General features: G+C 38.1%; 2 protein-coding genes across 3 annotated transcripts in view; one reads left to right on the top strand and one right to left on the bottom strand.

Moving 5' to 3' along the window:
* The first annotated feature begins 23 nt into the window (after window positions 1-23).
* On the top strand, window positions 24-12,138 carry FSAF1 (40S small subunit processome assembly factor 1). Its single transcript, XM_072141027.1, has 7 exons — window positions 24-241; window positions 1,039-1,331; window positions 1,740-1,784; window positions 4,289-4,384; window positions 8,213-8,290; window positions 8,935-8,984; window positions 10,580-12,138. Exons 1-7 carry the CDS (start codon window positions 169-171, stop codon window positions 10,710-10,712), a joined length of 768 nt encoding a protein of 255 aa, XP_071997128.1. The 5' UTR covers window positions 24-168; the 3' UTR covers window positions 10,713-12,138.
* TRIM67 (tripartite motif containing 67) overlaps window positions 11,649-20,978 on the bottom strand; it is a 77,011-nt gene continuing 67,681 nt past the window's right edge. For both annotated transcript variants that reach the window (XM_072141024.1, XM_072141023.1), the window contains exon 10: window positions 11,649-20,747. In XM_072141024.1, the coding sequence (XP_071997125.1) occupies window positions 20,679-20,747 (69 nt within the window). In that variant the 3' untranslated portion in view covers window positions 11,649-20,678. The remainder of the gene's footprint in view (window positions 20,748-20,978) is intronic.

Raw genomic sequence — 20,978 nt, forward strand, 5'->3', positions numbered from 1 at the left:
ACCTTTCTGCGCTCTGCAGCCGGATGCTACGACAAGCGCATAGGGCCAAACCTTATTCATTGTTTGCTTCCGTTCCTCAGCCCACGTGTCTGATGGATCGTTAGGGAAGACGGGTCCTGCTAGAACAAGCACCGCTCGGCGTAACAGCAGGAAGCTCTGTCTGTCAGAATGACTGATGCAGAGCCCAGAGCGAGCGTGCGGCACCAGCTGGATTCTCTGCTAAGTGACCTCTATGATTTTGGTGAGTACCATGTGTGGCTACCATAGGTGTAGTGCCACCTTCATAGTTCTGTACTGTATGAATAGAATAGGATGGGTGCCCAGTAGGCAGAGCCCCATCCCTGCTGTGCCCAAAACCTAAGAAATCAGGATTTAATGTAAACTGACAGCTGGCTAGAATTCAGGGTCAAGTCTGTCCCTCAGCTTATACACATTTACTTGTGGAGTGGGAGCCCAGGGACTCCCTTTAGGAAGTTTTTTCTGTAAAGCCTTCTCTGGCTGGGGCTCCAGTGAATCTGGGATTTTTTTGTAGATTTTATTGCACGCATTGAAAAATTCCACATGATATGTCACGATAGATGCAACCTCTGGACAATGAGCAGGAGGGGGTTCTGGACTATGTACTGCAGCCAGGACCAATGAGAAATGACCAGTCATGGGACCCCATTCACAAGAAGGGTCATGAGAATAACCGTTGTTTAGAAGACCTGCAGTGGATGAAATTAAGTTTTAAAATACATTTAAAAGGGTCCCTCAGCTATCTGTTAGTACTTATTTTTTATTTTTTGTTAGTATTTTATCTCCATCTGCATTTTCCCATGTCACATTTATTAGGAAGGAAAGCATCTGGTTCTCAGGAGTAAAAAAAAAAAAATGGACTGCACCAGTTTTTTATTTGTTGTGCACCTACAGACCTCTATTGAAGTCAGTGTTAAAAAAAAAAGGACACACTCCAAATATTTTTCAATGGACCACTGATTTGGTAATGGCAACCTTCGCAAAGAGCTTGTGCTAATTTTATTAATTGCTGTGTTACAGGTGAAGAATTTGTGACTCGTGAAGAAAAGGTACCAGATCATGGAGAAACAAATGAAATCTCAGAAGAAAAGAAGCCTGAAAAAGTAAAAGGCTGTCCAGAAGAGAAGCAAGAAGCGGCGCCTCCTAAACGGGGGAAGAAAAATGTTTCCATGTTCTTTGATGCCATTAAGGATGAACTATATAGTAAGGCTAAGACCATGGCCCCTTCCTCTAGTAGTTCAGTTGATGTTGTGAGCTTTGTCAGTCGCAAGAAGCAAAGCAAAGATGGGGATGTCCAAGATCCAAATTCTGAGGTAATTGTTCCATGTGGGAATATTTCTACTTTCTGGAGCCGTAGTGCAGTGTCTGAAGTCTGTGATCACTGCAGGACATGAATTATGCAGCTTATACTGCAATAGTAGAGGTGTTCTAGCTATAAGACGGCAAGAAATAGGTGACAACCAGAGGTGACATTTAGGTGGTCACAGTTACCACCAGGCGCGTAAGCTGGGGATCTCGCAGGCTCGCCTCGCCACAATGAATTCCTTTGATGTCTGGAAGCCATAGTATCATAACTTCCCCTACCCAAATTTCTCTTTTTAAATGCTAAATAGAATTTCCTGCAAAATTGGAACCATTAAACATGTCATGGACCTAGTTTTTTCTTGTGTTACTGTCATTTATGATGTTAATGGAGTTTTATTGTTTGTTTTTTACTACAGAAAAATGGTGAACAAGATAACATTTTACAATTCGATTTAGAAAAGGTAAGTACTGTTCAAAGGGAATGAAAAGTTGCAACAATGTAACACCTTATTAACTTGGCTTAGTTTAGGCTTGAGGACCCAACTTTTCTTTCCCAATGTTGCATTCCAAGAGCCATAGCTTTTGACTGCGTATAACTCCTTTCTAAACTTTTATTAACTCTTTCTGATAATAATAGAGTGAACTCTTATAATGTTTGCTGTTTAAATTCTGTGCCATTTACTGTGCTGTGATGCTTAATTTCAATGGTTTTGTACAATTTCCGGATGCACCCCAATATTTTTGCCACGGTTTATACAGAAAATTAGCCTCAGCAGCTAACATATAGAGACATATTGCATAGATTATTGTTCTCAAACAGTTGCTTGGTTGTGGCATGTAGCACTTAAAGGGGTATTTCGGGAATATGAACGTCTGACACAAAAACCCATGATGATATAAATAAATGAATACAACAATACTCAATGTCATTAGTCACAAAACGGAGCTTAAATAGTTTGATTTTATGATTTACAAAATTTATGGCCTCTCTAAAGTAGGTGCAGTTATCACTAAGATGGCTGCCACTGGAAACTACAAGACCCAAGATCCTTTAGTTCTCAGTAACTCCTACTACCTCTTATACACTGCTCCCAGTGATGATCTAACAGGTTTTCATGCTCTGTTACCATAGTAATGATGTGTAACTGCCATCACCACAACACCGGCCATACTGGCTGCACTGCAACCAACTGACTACAGCCAAGCATAGTGGTGATCACATGACCTGCCCAGGCAGGTACAGGACATGTGATGTGGACATGTGACCAGCGGGCATCTTCTGTTCTGCGACGGACCGCGCGGAGGAAATTAACGGACTGATTAAAGGGCCAGTAGCATTTTAATTTTTCATTACAGTCTATGTCATCAGCATTTTCTGCTAAGGGGAGCAAAATTTTAAATAACAGCCAATTACACATTAGCTTATATTTTGAGTGCCCACTTGTATATGAATTATGCTGATTCCTGGAATACCCCTTTAAGGCTTATTCCTTTGGCCTCCTATCTAATGTACAATTGCTTGGACTGAATACTGGAAGGGTTAGTAAAAGACTATATACTGGAGTATGTGACATCAAATAGTATAATAAGTGACAGCCAGCATGGGTATACTAAGAATAGAAGTTGTCAAACTAACCTAATCTGCTTCTATGAAGAGGTGAGCAGGTGCCTGGATGAAGGAGCAGCTGTGGATATTGTGTTCTTGGTCTTTGCAAAGGCATTTGACACTGTCCCTCATAGACGCCTGATGAGTAAAATTATGGCTATTGGTTTGGCAGAAATCATTTGCAATTGGATTGCAAACTGGCTAAAGGATCGTATCCAGAGAGTTGTGGTCAATGATTCCTACTCGGAATGGTCACCAGTTATGAGTGGTGTACCTCAGGGTTCTGTGCTTGGCCCACTACTATTTAATATATTTATTAATGATATAGAGGTAGGAATTAATAGCACTGTGTCTATTTTTGCAGGTGACACAAAGTTGTGTAGTGTAATACAGTCTATGGAGGATGTTCATAGGCTGCAGGGTGACTTGGACAAACTGAATGTTTGGTCATCCACTTGGCAAATGAGGTTTAATGTGGATAAATGTAAGGTTATGCACCTGGGGGCCAATAATCCAAAGGCAAAATATGTACTTGGGGGAGTAAATCTGGGAGAGTCCCTTGTTGAGAAGGACCTGGGGGTACTAGTAGATCATAAATTGAGTAACGGCATGCAATGTCAATCAGCTGCCTGTAAAGCTAGTAGGATCTTGTCATGTATCAAAAGTGGTATGGACTCTCGTGATAGGGATGTAATATTACCACTATACAAGGCACTGGTTCGGCCACACCTGGAATATGCTGTCCAGTTCTGGGCACCGGTCCATAAAAAGGATGCCCTGGAGCTGGAGAGGGTTCAACGTAGAGCCACAAAAATGATAAGGGGTATGGCGAGTCTTAGTTATGAGGAAAGATTAAAACAACTAGATTTATTTAGTCTGGAAAAGAGACGACTACGAGGGGACATGATTAATTTATTTAAATATATGAATGGTCCATACAAAAAATATGGTGGTAAGTTGTTTCAGATTAAATCAAATCAAAAGACGAGGGGGCACTGTCTCCGTTTGGAGAAATCAAGGTTTAATCACCAGCGACGACAGGGCTTTTTTACTATGAGAACGGTCAATCTGTGGAATAGCCTGCCTCAGGCGCTGGTCACAGCAGGGACAGTAGAGAGCTTCAAGAAGGGTCTAGATGCCTTTTTAAACCTAAATAACATTGATGGTTATGGTATATAGAATTGTTTTCCCTAAATCCCTTCCTCATCCAATCCCTTCCCTTCCTTGGTTGAACTTGATGGACAAGTGTCTTTTTTCAACTGTATAAACTATGAAACTATGAATTTCATCATTATCCAAATACGGATTTGTGCTAACATTATATTCCATCATTCCAATAATGCATCGCAATTTTCACAGACGCGTTTGGAGGTCCACAAGTTTGGACTTAAAGGTTACGCTAAAGAAACACAAAGAAAATATGAGAAGGAGCGTGCTATAATGCTAGGAGCAAAGGTAACTGCTCATCCCTGCTGCACAAGGGTTGCTTGTTTCTATACATTAATGTCATTTGTTTCATCACAACTGTTTTGTTTGCTGATATTATCATCACTATTTTAATCTGCAGGATTTTATAATGGCAAGAAAGAACATATTAACAGTAGAGTTTGATAGGGGTTAAAAAAAATGGAGGTGCAGTCTACCAATATATATTTTCACAATACATTCATTTTGGGCGGAAAATTAAACATTCTTAATGGATTAAATGAAAAAAGGCTCCACAACGTTTGATACCCAATTTCTCCTGAGTACACTGATACCCCATATGGCAGTGGTGGCGAACCTATGGCACTGGTGCCAGAGGCGGCACTCTGAGCCCTCTGTGTGGGCACCCAGGCCATCACCCCAGAATGAAGTTCCTACAATGATAGGCGAATTTTTCCTCCTCCTTTCAACTGTGTTGGTGTCCTTAGGAGGCTGAACGATTGAAAATTGTAAAAGAAAGGAGAAATAAATTACTGCTTAAATTGCTGTGCTGGCACTTTGCAATAATTAAGCGGCTTTTAGTTGAAGTTTGGGCACTCCGGCTCTAAAAGGTTCGCCATCACTGCCATATGGGATGGTAACTTTCTGTATGGGCACGTGGCTGGGCATATAATGGAAGGAGGTGTGATGCAATGCAGATTTGCATTTCATATTATACAGACTACAATTTTTTTAGTGTCGAAATATAGGGGCTTATTTTTTGCCACATGAGATACACTTTTCTTAACTCTTTGGTGGTCTAAGAAATGAAAATTGTCAATTTTTGGTAAGATTTTTTTTTTTCCCGGCTGTTCACCATACCATAACAATATATTATTTTTATTCTATGGGTCACCATGATTACGGAAATACCTAATTTATATGTCTCTTCTATTTCTCCAAATTTTACTGAACTAAAAACAAATAATGTTTTTATTTTTCGGCTGACGATTCTGGTTAAAGTAGTTTAAAGGAGTGAACACGTGGCGCCTGATGCTAAAGATGATGGGAAGATTGATGGTGTTCAGATGAACTGGTGGAATAGGTTAGTAGTAAATCTGGCAGGCTGCAGCGTCTCCCAGGATTCGCAGTGGGACACTGGCGGTGTAAGGAACAATAGAAATGTAAGTGCAAAAAACACAGGTATATAGGTGCGCGCTGCCCCTAGAGCTAAAATGTAACAGTAAAGTCCAAGATGTGTGTTAAAGGCTTTATTTATATGGACAACGCGTTTCGAGGACCAATTGTCGAGGACGAACTGTAGTGAGGCAGGAGAAAGGCCGATCGCTGGTGGAATATGGGGTATGAATCTCGCTGAACCCGTACGGTGAACGTCATTAAAAAAAACACAGTCACAAAAATGCTGAAATTTTCACATAAAAAGTAATCAAAAAGTAAAATTTACCACAACATGATGCCAAGAAAAAGTACAGCTTGCCCCGCAAAAAAATAAGCTCTAAACCAGCTCTGTAAACAAAAAAATATACCGTATATACTCGAGTATAAGCCGAGACCCCTCATTTTACCACCAAAAACTGGGAAAACCTATTGACTCGAGTATAAGCCGAGGGTGTAGTATACAGCCTGCCCCCATGTTGTATACAGCCTGCCCCCTGCCAAGCGTAAAAAAAAAATAAAAAACTTAATACTCACCCTCCGGTGTCCGGATCGTTGGCGTTGCATCTTATTGTGTGCCCGCCGGCAGATCGCATGGACGCGATCTGCCTGCTACAGAAGAAAGAAGAGGAGCCGCCGCCTCCGAGGATCGGGAGCCTTGTGCTGAAGATCGGGAAACCGGAGGGTGAGTATTACGTTTTTATTTTTTTCTTGACTCGTGTTTAAGCCGAAGTGAGGTTTTTCAGCACCTTTTTTGTTCTGAAAAACTCGGCTTATACACGAGTATATACGGTAAATGTTCTGCCCATTGTTACATGGTGATGCAAAAACAAGCAAATTTCTCACAAAATTAGTTCTACATTCGGCAAAATCAGTTAACCATAAAAAAGCTTTATAAATGGGGTATTGTCATAATCGTGATGATGACCCATAGAATAAAGATAACACATTATTTATATGGTATGGTGAACGTAACAAGAATTCACCAAGAAAGAATGAATGAAATCTGATTATTAGCTATCCCCCATATGTACAAAAAATATGTAGAAAAAAATAAACGTTTTATAGACTGTAAAATTTGACAATGCAGATCTGCTCTGAATGGCACAGCTTCCCTTCTATGCCCGGCCGTGTGCCCATACAGCAGTTAACCAACACATATGGGGGGCATCCTCCTACTCGGAATGAATTGGGTATCAAACTTTGTGGAGTTTTTCGTAATTTAATACTTTGTGACGGTTTCATTTTTAGCCAATATTTATACCGTATTTTTCGGCGCACCAAAAATCCTTTAATTTTCTCAGAAATCAAAGGTGCGCCTTATAGGCCAGTGCGCCTTATATATGAACTTATACAGAAATGTACTACAGACAAGATGTACTGTACATTTACCAGTATTTAATAGCTCCATCCCCAGAAATTTCCTGCACCTTCCCACACAGTATAGAGGGTCCCTAGCTCCTGAGGTGCCCTGGCACCACAACTAACATTGTGCCCATCCTGCCCTCCCCTAGCAGGGAGAGACCGGAGCTGCCATAGTGCCGACTACAAGGCAATCATCATCAGTAAACAATCCCCCATACCTGACAGCCCTGTAACAGGGGAAAGAGAAGGAGCCACTGGGAACCCCACAGGAATAACACCCTGGATGAGGAGAGAAGGGGCAGAGGGAGACCGCTTAACCCCTGCTGCATCACCCTGCATTAACCCCCAGCAGCCATACCTCTGAGATCAGAGCTCTCTGACACGCTGAAGACAAGTTTCCCAGGAAGTGTAGCTGGCTTGAACTGTGCACAGGTCTGCCACCTGCTGGTCATTTTTAGGTACTGCATTTGATCCTGCGCTTTATACTCCAGTGCGCCTTATATATGAAGCTAGGTGTCTTAGCAGGCATTTATTAGAGGTGCGCCTTATACTCCGGTGCGCCTTATAGGCCGAAAAATACGGTATATTGTCTAAAAAATATTACCGCTTGTAAAGTACACCTCCATTTTGTTTTAACCCCTGTGAAGCATCTAAAGGGTTAACACACTTCTTAAAGTTGATTTTTCACAAAATGGCATGATCTATGGGGTATGATCTACTGCTGTTTAGGCCTCTCAAAGTCACTTAAAGCTGATCAGGTGCCTCTAAATAAGGGTTTTGGCGATTTTCATAAAAATGAGAAAAATTGCACCCAAAATTCTGAACAACCTAAAAATGATAGAGGATGCATAAAACACTTTGCCGATATAAAGCAGACATTTCGGAAATGTTAGTTATTAAGTTACTTGGATGCTATGACTATCTGCCTGAAAAGCAGAAAATTTTGAACTTTGAAAATGAATAATCTTTAGAAATTTTTGCCAAATGTATAATTTTTTTTCAGAACTAAACACAAAAGCTCTCATAAAAAATGTTCTATTACCTTGAAGTACAATGTGTGACGGGAAAACGGGCTAAAAATCCCCTGGATATATTAAAGCGTCACTAAGTTACAACCTCCTATAATGAAACAGGGTAAATTTTAAAAATCAGGCCTGGACTAAAATGGCTTAGACCAGAAAGGGTAAAAGGTTATACACTTGGCAAATACTTCTACCATCTTTTTTTATGTCTTTTTGTACAATAAAACAGAAACCTGAGACCCACATCTTCTGATTTATTTTTTTTATCATTATTTGCTTATGTTTAAGAGTAACAATGTCTTATATTTTTTTTTAGCCCCCCAAAAGAGAATATGTGAATTACAAGCTCTATCAAGAACAAATCAAACTAAAGCAATTGGAAAAAGCCAAAATGGTTTGTCTTTTTTTTTAAACTATATAAACATATACTTGTTTTATGGTACACAGTAAGTTGGGTATACTCCTATACATTGACTCACTAGTATTGTCATAACCTCTTATTCTGGAATATAAATGCACTAGTGACTCCCATCTGATACCTGATGTTCAGAAACCGAAGTCCCACTGGTTGTTCTTGTCGTATCGAGGGCGAATGGGCATGAGTAGTGATGGGCTCAGTGTCGGCCACCAGTGTTGCTTATGATGGCCTGTGTGTTGCAGGAGAGCCAGCAGTTAGGGCAAAAATTAAAAAGTGAGGGGGTTTTATAGGAATGGGAAGTGTTTTTGCAGTAGGATTTGTCGACTACCGAGGATCTAGCTATGGGAGACAGGTGGTTGGCACAGGTTAATCTCCAACCATGCTCTTTAAAAATGTGGGGCCATGAATATATCTACAGGCTGGTAGCCCCTTTTATTCCACATGGGGCATGTTGCCTCATTTCAGTAGATGCCTTTACTTCCATGGCTTTGTCATGCACTTGGTTTAATCTGGGTCTCTGGAGTTTGTATTATGACACAGTCCAATGTGTAACATTAAGGTTAAAAGTAAATTCAATGAAAACTGTACTTTTTTTTTAACTGTTCTTCTAATCTTCATAGGAAAATGAAATGGAACCAGGGAGAAAAAAACGAAAGAAGGAATATGGCGGGTGGGTATCTGTGGAGACATTCACTGTATTGGTATTGGGCTCAAGCATCTGAGGCCAGAACCTCAGGCAATTGCATTTAGCAGATAACAATGGGTGTCTTCAGTCATCCATGGGCTCTAGTTTACCATATAACTATTTTTTAACTACGGATACCAGTTTGTATAACAATAATAATTATTCCCTCCGGTACTTTGCTGTGCCTTAGCAAGGACCAAGCTAGGTATTACTACTTTGTTTTTTCACGTCATGGGTCAGGTTTTAAAACAAAATGTATACAATATGTATTGTAACTGAAAGCCTATGAATGCCTGAGGTTTCTGTAAGAGTATTCAATCCCAGACAACTCCTTTTAAAAAAGCCATAGCCAGGTTTACCAGGAAAGACATATTGGGGGAGATTTATCAGACTTGTTTGAGAGCAAAACTGTTCTATTTTCACATGGCAACCAATCAGAGCTTAGAAAGTTCAATACAGGAGGGCAATGTTCACTCCTTACCAACTCTAACAAAAGCAGAGGAACCTGAGTACAATTGGTGAGTATATACTCAAACGTAACCTTTAATTGGTACAGATAAAAATTATAGAAAATGCCAACCAAAACAAAAATAGGAAATGATAAAACACCCTCCATGAGGGTATGGTTTGTACCAACTAGATGTGAGACCCTTGGCACTGTAGCCACTATATCTTCATGTACAGTCTTTAATGAGTAGGTCATCTTGCATGAGATTGGGCAGGGCTCTTAATGGAGTGCGAGTGGTTGAGCAAGTGGTGGTAAGAAGATCGAACAGAGGACCGTAAAAAAAAAAAATTCAAGGTGAAATAGAAGTCCTCTCAAAGTGTGGGGGAGTTGGGACCCGGCATGGAGCACCCTACTAAACCCTGTCAAGGCAGAGAGAGTCCCTAATACACCTTACTCAACTCAGGATCACAGTCATAACTGGCTGCCCCCCCCCCCCCCGACTGGAACCTGTCCCTAAATGGACATACTTTCCCTTAAATTTAAATGCTCCACAGTAGAGATGGGTGTGACCCTAGAGATGACAATGACTGTCAGTAGATGATGTTCAGGTCACTGATCCATACATGACATGTTTCGCCTGCATAAACAGGCTCATCAGGGGCATATGCATAGACCTAGCAAAAGAAATTGTATAGATAACCCTGTCATATGCATCATACAAGAATGGTAAGGTCTGAACTAGCTCCAATTCCAGAGTTATAATGAGTGCTTATGAATTTTCTAACCACTTAATTCTACTTTTCTATAGTGACTGTGGGAAAATGCAAGCTGAGCTCTGATTTGCTGCCATGAGCAACCCGAACAGATCTGCTCTCAGATCATGTAGTAGTACAGCCCTCTATGTATAACACTACATACAGATATAGTTGTTTTTCACTGATGACTTACAGATACTTTTTCTAATTATTGAAAAAGCAGTGGTATGAAAGGCTATTATATATTGTTTAGTTTCCTAAAAGGTATGTATCCCTTTTGTATCCTGTTTTATACCATATCTTAAAACTGCAATACCTGTCTATGATGCTTCTGTCTGTCTTCGTTACTAAAATACTCATGTTTTTTTATTTCAAAGGAGGTTTAAAAACAGGAAGTCTTCGTTAAGTGCACCATCGGGACAAGTTGGAAAGTTTAAAGATGGAGCATTGTTCCTAAGTCAGAAAGATATTTCAGACATCAAAAAGTCAAGAGTTGTTAAAGGAGTATAAAGGTATTCAGGACTGGGTCAGAACCATTCCAAGGACATTCAATGCAGAAGAATGATTGGATTTATGCTACATATGTTTTCCTTTGCTTGGACTGCAGAGCTTAGTTATTAGGACTGTCTATTTTCAGGAAATACATATTTGTAGAATGAAAAGCTATATAATTTTCTAATATACTTTCTGTATCAATTCCTTGTGGTTTCCTAGATCTCCTCTTGCTGTCATTCTATTGTATTCATTGGGGGAAATGTATCTTAGTTTTCTTTTTCTTGGTGTATAATTGAGACTTTTGGAAGGTCTTTTTTTGTGCCTTATGTATGTTCATGTCTTTTTTTTTTTCTTGTGATGCAAGTCCTGAAAAGTTTTTGCTTTTTTTTTTTTAATTACTTTTTGTTGCAAATGTCTCAAATCCACATGTACAAAAGCAATGCAAGGCGGTAATATACAGGAGTAGACAATACTGTAAGTTTTGAATTTGAGACTGTTTCCTATTTTTATAAGCACTCTAGTCACACCCCAGGGAGATGACGACATATGAGGCTGCGGTCACACTTGGCACAGCTGAGAAGAGGAGATTTGCCTAATTACATTGCTGTCAACATGGTGTTTACAAAATACATCTGCCAACAAGATGTTAACACCCGTGTTAACATATAATTAACAAGTGTTTATCTTTGCTGCAATAACCTTGCAGTTGGACGGCCATGTCTAAGTAGGTTACCGTCTGTGACCTTCTTCATTTACAGATGTTGGAGGTCATGTTCACACACTTTAATTTGTGTTTTTAAGTGCAATTCAAACATATCAGGGAGCTTGGTCCAATTGCATATACACTGTAATGCATGCGGTCAGTAAGAGCATCATGTGTTTTGAATAGTTTACATTGTTAAAGAGAAATTAGAAACATAAGACGATAAACTGAGACTTTTGATTGTTGGCAGTATTTTAAGAATTTTATTCAAAATCTGTAAAACCACATTGATGCAACATAGATCACATTCCCACAGAGTGAGAAAGAGTGTGGGGAGACAATTGAGGACTCCCTAAATAATGACATACAAACGTTGATGAAGCAGTACAAAATTAGAAAAGACATCAGATTTTCTTTCTAAGACACTACCTACAAAAGTAAAGAGAAAGCTTTTGATGCCATAACTAGAGAAAACACAAAATGATGTTAAGGTTGCAAGCTGCTAACATTGCAAATAAATTAGTATCACAGAATATGCTGCTTGTCAAGACATCTGGACTCTGAAATAAATCATCTTAATATCACCAGCCAAATATAGCATTATTCCGATACCATCTAATACCCCCTACAATCTATTGAATAACTTTATTATGATATGAATCATTTGGTCTTCAGGCTAACAATTTGTGAGCTGTTTCTATATAAATGTAAATAATAAATCGCAATTCTTAACCTAAATATGTCTCTGTGTAAAAGCCACCGTCCTATGGATCCGTTAGTAAAACAGCCACAGGGAATGGTTTCTCTCTTATTCCCTGGACTGGGTGGCAGAGGGAATAGGAAACAAGCACCTTTAAAGAGAAACATTATTTTTGAGAGATTACTACAAGATTGAAGAACTTATAAATGTTTATATCTTGCCAACAATTCTGACCGTCTTCCATGCTTACTTTATAAATACTTATAAAGTAAAAACAGCACTATAACATGCAGATGAATCTACTATGTGACCCTAACTTGGATGCTGTCCAAATAGTGCTTTTGGTGTCCGGGCGTGTTTGCACACACCCTATTGACTAAGGGAATGGTGATGCCCAGTTGTCAATTTAGCATACACTTCATGGAGCACAATGTTTTCATTTTTAGTTTATGTGGAGCACCAGCATAACAGGATTTATTTACGTAAAATGACATTTTCATCTATCATACGGCTGACTCAGCCTTATTGGGATGGGGAAACATGACCGTTGAATATGTACAATATGAAGTAGTAAAAAACAATGACACAAGATATCTCACATACACTACTCGCTCTACATTTACAAATACTAAAGGAAAGTTTCACTGCAAAAGATTTAATGGTAAGGCATTGACAGAGATGGACCCCACTAAATAGGGTGCGTGTTCTCATGCGTGTACAAAAAATATCAGTCCTCTTTCTTTTTGGTACCTCACCAATTGTAAAAAAATCAATCTTATTAAAATAAAAGAAATCCACTTTTGTAGTTTGGATCTTTGTAAAAGAAGCCACTTCCCATGCAGTAGTAAAATAATCACAGAGAGGCCTCTTTGAGTTGCATGTTAGACATAAAGTGAAATGATTTTGTAGAATAACAGACAATGCCTCTGGAACTATAATTCACAGTGGTAAAGGTGATATGTCTTCCTTTAGTAAGTGCTGAATATATACAAAGCTAAATATAAAAATGAAGATATGTTAAATTCATAAAATCGGTACGCCTCATCAAATTGGCATAGTATTTTTTTTGTCGTTTTTTGAACAGTTTTTTTTTTTTTTTTTGTCTATATGCATGACATGATCTAACATTCCTAACAATTACTGAATTTTATCTAGATGGGCTATTAAAACCTGTACAGGCCGTCCCCGGGTTACATACAAGATAGGGTCTGTAGGTTTGTTGTTAAGTTGAATTTGTATGTAAGTCGAAACTGTATATTTTATCATTGTAATCCCAGCCAGAACTTTTTTGGTCTCTGTGACAATTGGATTTTAAAAATGCTGGGTTGTCATAAGAACCAGGATTAACAATAAAGCTTCATTACAGACACATTTGATAACTGTTACAGCTGTTTATTGTAGCCTAGGACTAAAGTACAATAAATTACCAACATACAGTGGTCCGTTTGTAACTAGGGGTCGTATGTAAGTCGAGTGTTCTTAAGTAGGGGACCGCCTGTATTTGTAAAATTGTATTGGTTTACATAAGATTTGACATTATTGGGTAAACAATAAAGCTATTTGTAGTATACATTTCTAGTAGAAAAGCTATTTATCACAAGGCAGAAGACTTGGGAACACGTGTAGGGCGTCCCTGTCAATATCCTTCTAGTGTGGTACTTAAGAGCAAGAGGGAAACTGATACCCAGAGGATTTCACAGTTTTCCATGATCTCTGATGCAGTTGAAGATCATTAAAGGGGTATTCCAGGAATATGAACCTCTGATAAAAAAAAAAACAATAATGCTATAAATATGTTACTACAATAACACACAGTGTCAACAATCACAAAATAAAGGTTACTTAGTTTGTTTTTATGTTCTGAAAACCTTTTATAGGGTTTGTTAAGTAGGTGGAGTCATATCCAAGATGGCCGACGCTCAGTACTACAAGTCCCATGAGCCTTTAGTATGAGACATGTCTTCCTTTTACTTATCTTCACAGAGATGTCAGTTATAGCCCCTCCCTCTCCTGCTCCCATTGGTTTCCAAGGTGATCATCTCACAGAAGGGCCTGCTCTATTACTCCAGTAATAATAGCTAATAAATCACATTTTTCCATCTACCATTGTTTTGTTTGTCTGTGATTATCATTACTTCTTCCTGCCAAAGCATGGATGCTGTCAAACAGCAGTGTCCATTTTGCAGTGTTCAAGAAGTCTTACCTCCTAGGGTGCGATCACACGTCGCATTTAATGCATGCATTTAAAAAGGGATTGGAATAGCTGAAGTGTGATTTGCCTAATTAAATAGCTGTCAACAATTGCATTTACAAAATGCAAATGTTAACAATGCGTTAACAATGCTTTAACAGTTGCATTTTGTGTTACCTGCTGTTTAATTAGGCAAATCACTCTTCAGCTATTGCAATGCGTTTTTAAACGCATGCGTTAAACATGACTTGTGACCGCACCCCTAAAGTTAGTTTTACACATCAGTATCCTGCTTAGTACTTTGCATCAATATTAGAATACCAAAACCAAGAGTCTTTGTTTAGCAATTGCTCTTCCTACTGAGTAAGGGCGCGTTCACACGTTGCGTTTTGACCTACATTTTCATTGCATTTGAAATGCATTACAACAGCTAAGGAGAGGTGATTTGCCTAATTACATCACTGTTAACATTTACGTTTACAAAAACATTAACACATTCATTTTGTTAACACACATGTTAACATTGTGTTAACAGAAGCAAACAGTAATGTAATTAGGCAAATAAACTCTCATCAGCTGCTCTAATGCATTTCAAATGCAATGAAAACGCAACATCTGAACGCTCCCTAAGGATGCTGCCACACGTCACGTCTTTGGACCGCCTTAAAGCAAGTGTTTTCTGTCCATTTAAAACTGCGTGCGTTTGGCTACTTTGAACCAGTTTATCTTCATTTCTAGAAGTGTAGTAATACAGCAGCACCTCAGCTTATCAAGATCAATAGGGAGTTTTCTCCTACTGTTATGTGCATCCAGTTATTTTCACTACTACCCTATGGATAGGTGATGTGGATGCATGTGTAGGGTGTATTTGAGTATATGGAATAAGTATGTGTTGAGTTGTGTTTTTTGTATTTGGCTGTAGTAATAATTTAAGCTATGTTCACACGACAGTGAGGCAAACTGCACTACATTTGATAAATTTGGGCCATTGGTGCAGAGTGCACCACATTGTTAATTACTGCTGCACTCTGGATTCGCGAATCATGCTTAGACTGAGGATACCATTTTTTTTTAAATTTCAATCAAGTTGATTTTTTTTTTTCCAATCGATTATGTGTTATTATATGGTAGTAGCCAACTAGTGGAGATAGCTGAGCGCTGCTGGTCCCAGATCCGCAAGGAGCAAATAGTATATGGACAGTGTATATGGTATATATAGATAAATGTAATATATGGATAGGATGTAGAGATATATACAGTATGTAAATATGATTAGAGATATATACAGTATATGGATAGGGAATATATCTCTATTCCCTATCTATATACTGTATATATCTACATGTCCTATCCATATACTACATATATACAGCATGTGGATAGTGTATATACAATATATGGGTAGGGTGTAGATATATACAGTATAGAGATAGGATTAGAGATATATGCAGTATGGAAAGGGAATAAAGATATATACAGTACATGGACAGTGTATATAGATATGTACTATATGTTCATACACTTTATTCATATCCTAAATCCATATACAGTACACATCTTGACACTATATATTTATCGGGTGTAGAGACATTTGCAGTATATGAATATATATAGTGTCAATATATGTATTGTATATGGATTTAGGATATGAATATATAGAGTATATATATATATATATATATATATATATATATATATATATATGAGAGAGTGATAGGAGATAAATGATCAATTATCTTCATTACTATAGATGTACACATTGTATGTATTTCTTTTTTAGATTATGGAGCATGTATGTTATTATGCATGATATGCCTTGTATCCACTTTTCTGAGGTACAAGTGAAGTTTATTTATTGAAAAATATAAAGATACAGGAGATGGATTTTACCTGGTTACATGATACAATGTTGCAAACTTTGTTTTGTGTAACAATCAGCAGGTACAGAGGAGCTGGAAGCTGTGCTCTCTGCTGTGTGAGGCAATGGCAGGTCATGTGACCAGCCCAGCTTCAGAACGAGAGAGAGTGTGGAAGAGGGAGAGCTGACCCCACGCTGCAGACACAAACGTCTGACGTCAGCAGCAGCCGCCATCTTCCGTCCTGTGTCCTCTCCCAGTGGAGGGAAGGCACAGGACGGATTAAAGGGCTAGTAGGTTTTTTTAAACTGTGAAATATTAGGCCAAAATCCTTTTTCTGCTAAACCAAGCAGAATTGAAAATAACAATCAATTACACATTACATTAGATTTTAATGACCTTTCTAAATACAGATTATCCTTATTCCTGGAATACACCTTTAAGGAGAGTAACCCCACTGCATTTAAAAGGGATATCCCACTTCCTGTGCATGTGAGAATAGTTTTACTTGGTACAATGGCGAGGATTTACTTTCAGAATACCCATCTAAATGCATAATATCTTATGATTTTATTGTATTTATATTTTTTATTCATAGGTTTGTTTGAGGTCCCACTTACAGTGCACATCTAATATGAAAGGGTTTACAAATAATATCACTTTTAATGCAGGCAGCAGGGGCTAATATACAATAAACAGGCCTATACCTTCCATTCTCATCTTCCATCACTGCCATTATTTGCAAACAGACTGCAGTGGTGGTATACAAAAAACTGCCAATGCAACCAGTAATTTCATCATATATAACATAGGACTGAAATATTAAACCTGAAATTTTAATATTTGTCACCAAGAGCATGTGATGTATGGTGCAGTGTTACCATGAAAAAAAAAGAAACAGGAGAAAAAAGATTGAGTGGATGAGCAATTTAACAATGGGAGTCACCAACTGATTTCAATTACAATGCCTTGCGAAGTATTCTGCCCCCTTGAACTTTTCTACCATTTGCCATTCTACCATTTACCATTTGCCTAAAAAGGCTTCAAATAAAGAAAAAAATGGAATCAACAGCAAGTGCGACACAGTTGTGAAGTGGAATGAAATTTATTGGATATTTTAAACTTTCGTAAAACACTATAAACTGAAAAGTGGGGGCATGCAATATTGTTCTGCCCTTTTAGAATGGCAAGAAGAAAGCCATTTGTCAAAGATATTCATAAAAAGTTGTGTTTAAAGTTTTCCACAAGCCACCTGAGAGACACCAAACATGTGGAAGAAGGTACCCTGGTCAGGTGAAACCAAAATCGCACTTCTTGGCCACAATACCAAAATATATGTTTGACGTAAAACATACAACATAGGTCATCACCCTGTGCTCGCCATCCCCACTGGGGATGTTGGTGGCAGTATCATGGTTTGGGCCTGCTTTTCTTCAGCAGGGACAGGGAAAATGGTTAAAATTGATGGAAAGATGGATGGGCAAAATACAGAACCATTTTGGAAGAAAACCTGTTGGAGTCTGCAAGAGACCTGAGACTGGACAGAGAATTATCTTCTAATAAGACAATGATCCCAAACATAAGCAAAATATACAAATAAATGCATCCAGGTGTTAGAATGCCCAAGTCAAAGTACAGGCCTGAATCGAATTGAGAGCTCATCACTGAGCTTGAGCTGTTTTCCCATGAAAGAATGGGCAATGATTTCAGTCTCTCAATGTGCCAAACTGATAGAGACCTGATACCCTAAGCCACTTATAGCTGTAATCACAGTAAAAGGTGGCACTACAAAGTATTAACTTAAGAGAGCTGATTAATATTGCATGCGCCACTTTTCAGTTTATTGTTTTTACAAATGTTTAAAGTATCCAAAAAATGTAGTTCGAATTCATAATTGTGTCCTGCTTGTTAATTCTTCACCAAAACATTATATTTTTATGTTTGAAGCCTGAAATGTGGCAAAAGGTAGAAAAGCTCAAGGGGGCCGAATACATTCTCGAGCTATCTCGTATCTAGTTCATTTTTACTGTGTCCAGGCTAGTTTATATAACATAATTGGGAGATCAGTTTTTTTTTAAATTGTTTTTAAAAGTGTAATTTTCTGGATATTAGAATAAAGATGATCTATTTTGTACCTAAGCCTATGTGTGGACATAGGCTGTTTTGGGATGAAGGAGGCATCGGCTTGTAAGGCAAATACCGGTTATCATTGTTTTGATTATTACATGAAAAAATTTGGTTGCAAAATGTGGTTTTGCCTTCTTGCAATATCTAAATGAAGAGATGGCAGCTACCAAGAGAACAAGGATGAGTTACAGTTTTATTTTAGAACTTATTTTTCAGTGCAGGGTGCGCCAGATTCAGGAAGAAAACTCGCCATACACCTAGAGCAGTTTACACTGTTTTTGATAAATATGCCTATGTATATCAATGAATACACTGTAAAAGTGTTGGTGGAAGGCAAAAATATGAAAATCTGCCACATCTATCCTGAAACCATTAACATAAAAAATGTATATGATATAGACCTGACCTTAAACAATAATTGGTTAATGGTGAATTGGTTAATACAGACAAAACTGTCCACAAATGTAATCAAAGAGCATATTAAAATACTGTATGTATTTACAGACCCAATGTTATTAGCACTTAGCTCATTCGGTAATTAACCCATCTCACTGCTCTAAACTGTTCATGAAAAGGTTTCATTAACCCTGTAAAGACGTAAAACTGGCCACAGACATTAGATGAGAGTGGACTGAATCAGATTATTCACAGTTTCAGCAAAATATCCCATGAAATATTTTACAATAGTCTAGCACCCAATAGAAAATTAACTGTACTGGTTGAGGTTGAGTCTGCTGGGTGATGATGACCAGTCACTGAAATAAACAGGTGGACTTTTGAATGGCTGGGTAAAGTAATAACCACTACTTTTTTGGAGGCACTGACAGACGTAATGAGTCAATGGATGACTTCAATATACACTGATAGCTCTTTGCTTTGCAGTTTATGGGGGTTTGTTTGGATGTTTGAATAAGAGGAATAACAAAACTCTAAAGTCTATGACCAGTAAACACCCTGTATCCAACGATGCCTGTAAGACAGTTCAGTTCCTCCATGTCCTGGAATCATTCTTCTTCTTTCAGGCAACAGATAGACCATATTACTTGAACTCTCATAGTACACTTTAGCACCAAAGGCTGCATTTAAATACACATATACAATACATAATATATCACAAACTACACTAACCAGCTGTTTTACCCAACAAATTCTTCTCTTATACATATCTTGATTACAATTAAATATTTAGAACATTACCATTAAAGGAGTGGACAAAATCTGGATCATAAATTGGTCAATATACATATTAGTGTAGAAAAATTGTAAAAATGGCAAAACAATCATACTGAATGTAAAAAAAAATTATATTTCACATTTTTCAATCCCATATTAAAAGTAAAACTGAAGACTAAACGAAGAGTAAATAAAAAAAATAATTGAATTACACAGTGTGATCCTGAGGCAGGTATAAACTCCCTCTTTTCCCCAGACACATATTCCTAAAATGCAAGTATTTGAATCCTTTTCTGAACATGATTTAAAAACAGATTAACATTTTTTTCAGATTTTATGTAGGAAAAAAAACATTTAAAGGACATCAGGTATAGTGATGGTAGACAAGACAAGATGGTAGACTACCATAACTCACCAGTCGCCGCCTTCTGCACTTTATAAAACATATTTTATTACTTGATAGAGTATTGTCTATGTTGAAATATAAACTTTTAAGAGCCGGAGGCACTCAGGCTTACGTCACCTGAGCGCCTCATAGCTCCGATGGCCGATAATTTATTCACGCCCTGTATATTTTAACTGTAGCAGGTCCACCCGGATATCATTCAGACTGCCGATGACGTCACTGTGCAGTCTGTTAGTCCCGCGCACACATGCAGAGACTTTCCATGAGAGACAGCGGCTGCGTGAATAAATTAATTGTAGCCGGATCTGTCCCAATATCATCCAGACTGCCGGTAACCTCACCCTGCAGTCTGTAAATCTCGCTGCCGCACTCTGGCTGCGGACTAATATCGGGGTGGACCTGACTACAATTAAAATATACAGGGCGTGAATAAATTATTGGCCATCGGAACTAGGAGGCGCTCAGGTGATGTAAGCCCATTAACATATAGAATATAAGTTTATATTTCAACATAGACAATACTCTATGAAGTAATAAAATATTTTTTAGAAAGTACAGAAGACGGCGATTGGTGATTTATAGCTGTCTACCATCACTATACCTGATGGTAGATGTCCATTACAGCAATGTCATTCTATATTCCTGGAGAAAGAGAATAATTGCTACATGGTTTATGAAAATTTATTTGCAAATCTGCAGTTTTCTGTCCCGCTCTTTGCTTTCCTGCTAAGTTTCATTTTGTAATTTAGTAAATGTTGACTACTCTTTTATCAATGGATGTTACTATGACATAAAATAACAGCCTATGGAATAATGCACCAACATTTAGAGTTTAGTTACTGCCTTGGTCTGCCTGAAGATCGTTGGCACCTCTAGACCAGTATGAAGAGTAACCTGTGGAGACAAATAAACATAGTAGAAAGATATCTTGTCGACTGTTCACAAAGTAAACAAGCCACATGATCAACATATATTATATACGAACCCTTTCCTTAAATAATGCAAAATAATTACGCATGAGTGTTTACAGGTCATAAAAGAAATTGTGACTTTTATACTGAAAATTAATCAAGCTTGTATAAATAAGTTTTCTCTCCTGTACTCTCAGCTGATAGATATGAACCT

The sequence above is a fragment of the Engystomops pustulosus genome, chromosome 3 (assembly GCF_040894005.1).
Source record: "Engystomops pustulosus chromosome 3, aEngPut4.maternal, whole genome shotgun sequence".
In the NCBI taxonomy this organism is placed as follows: Eukaryota; Metazoa; Chordata; class Amphibia; order Anura; family Leptodactylidae; genus Engystomops; species Engystomops pustulosus.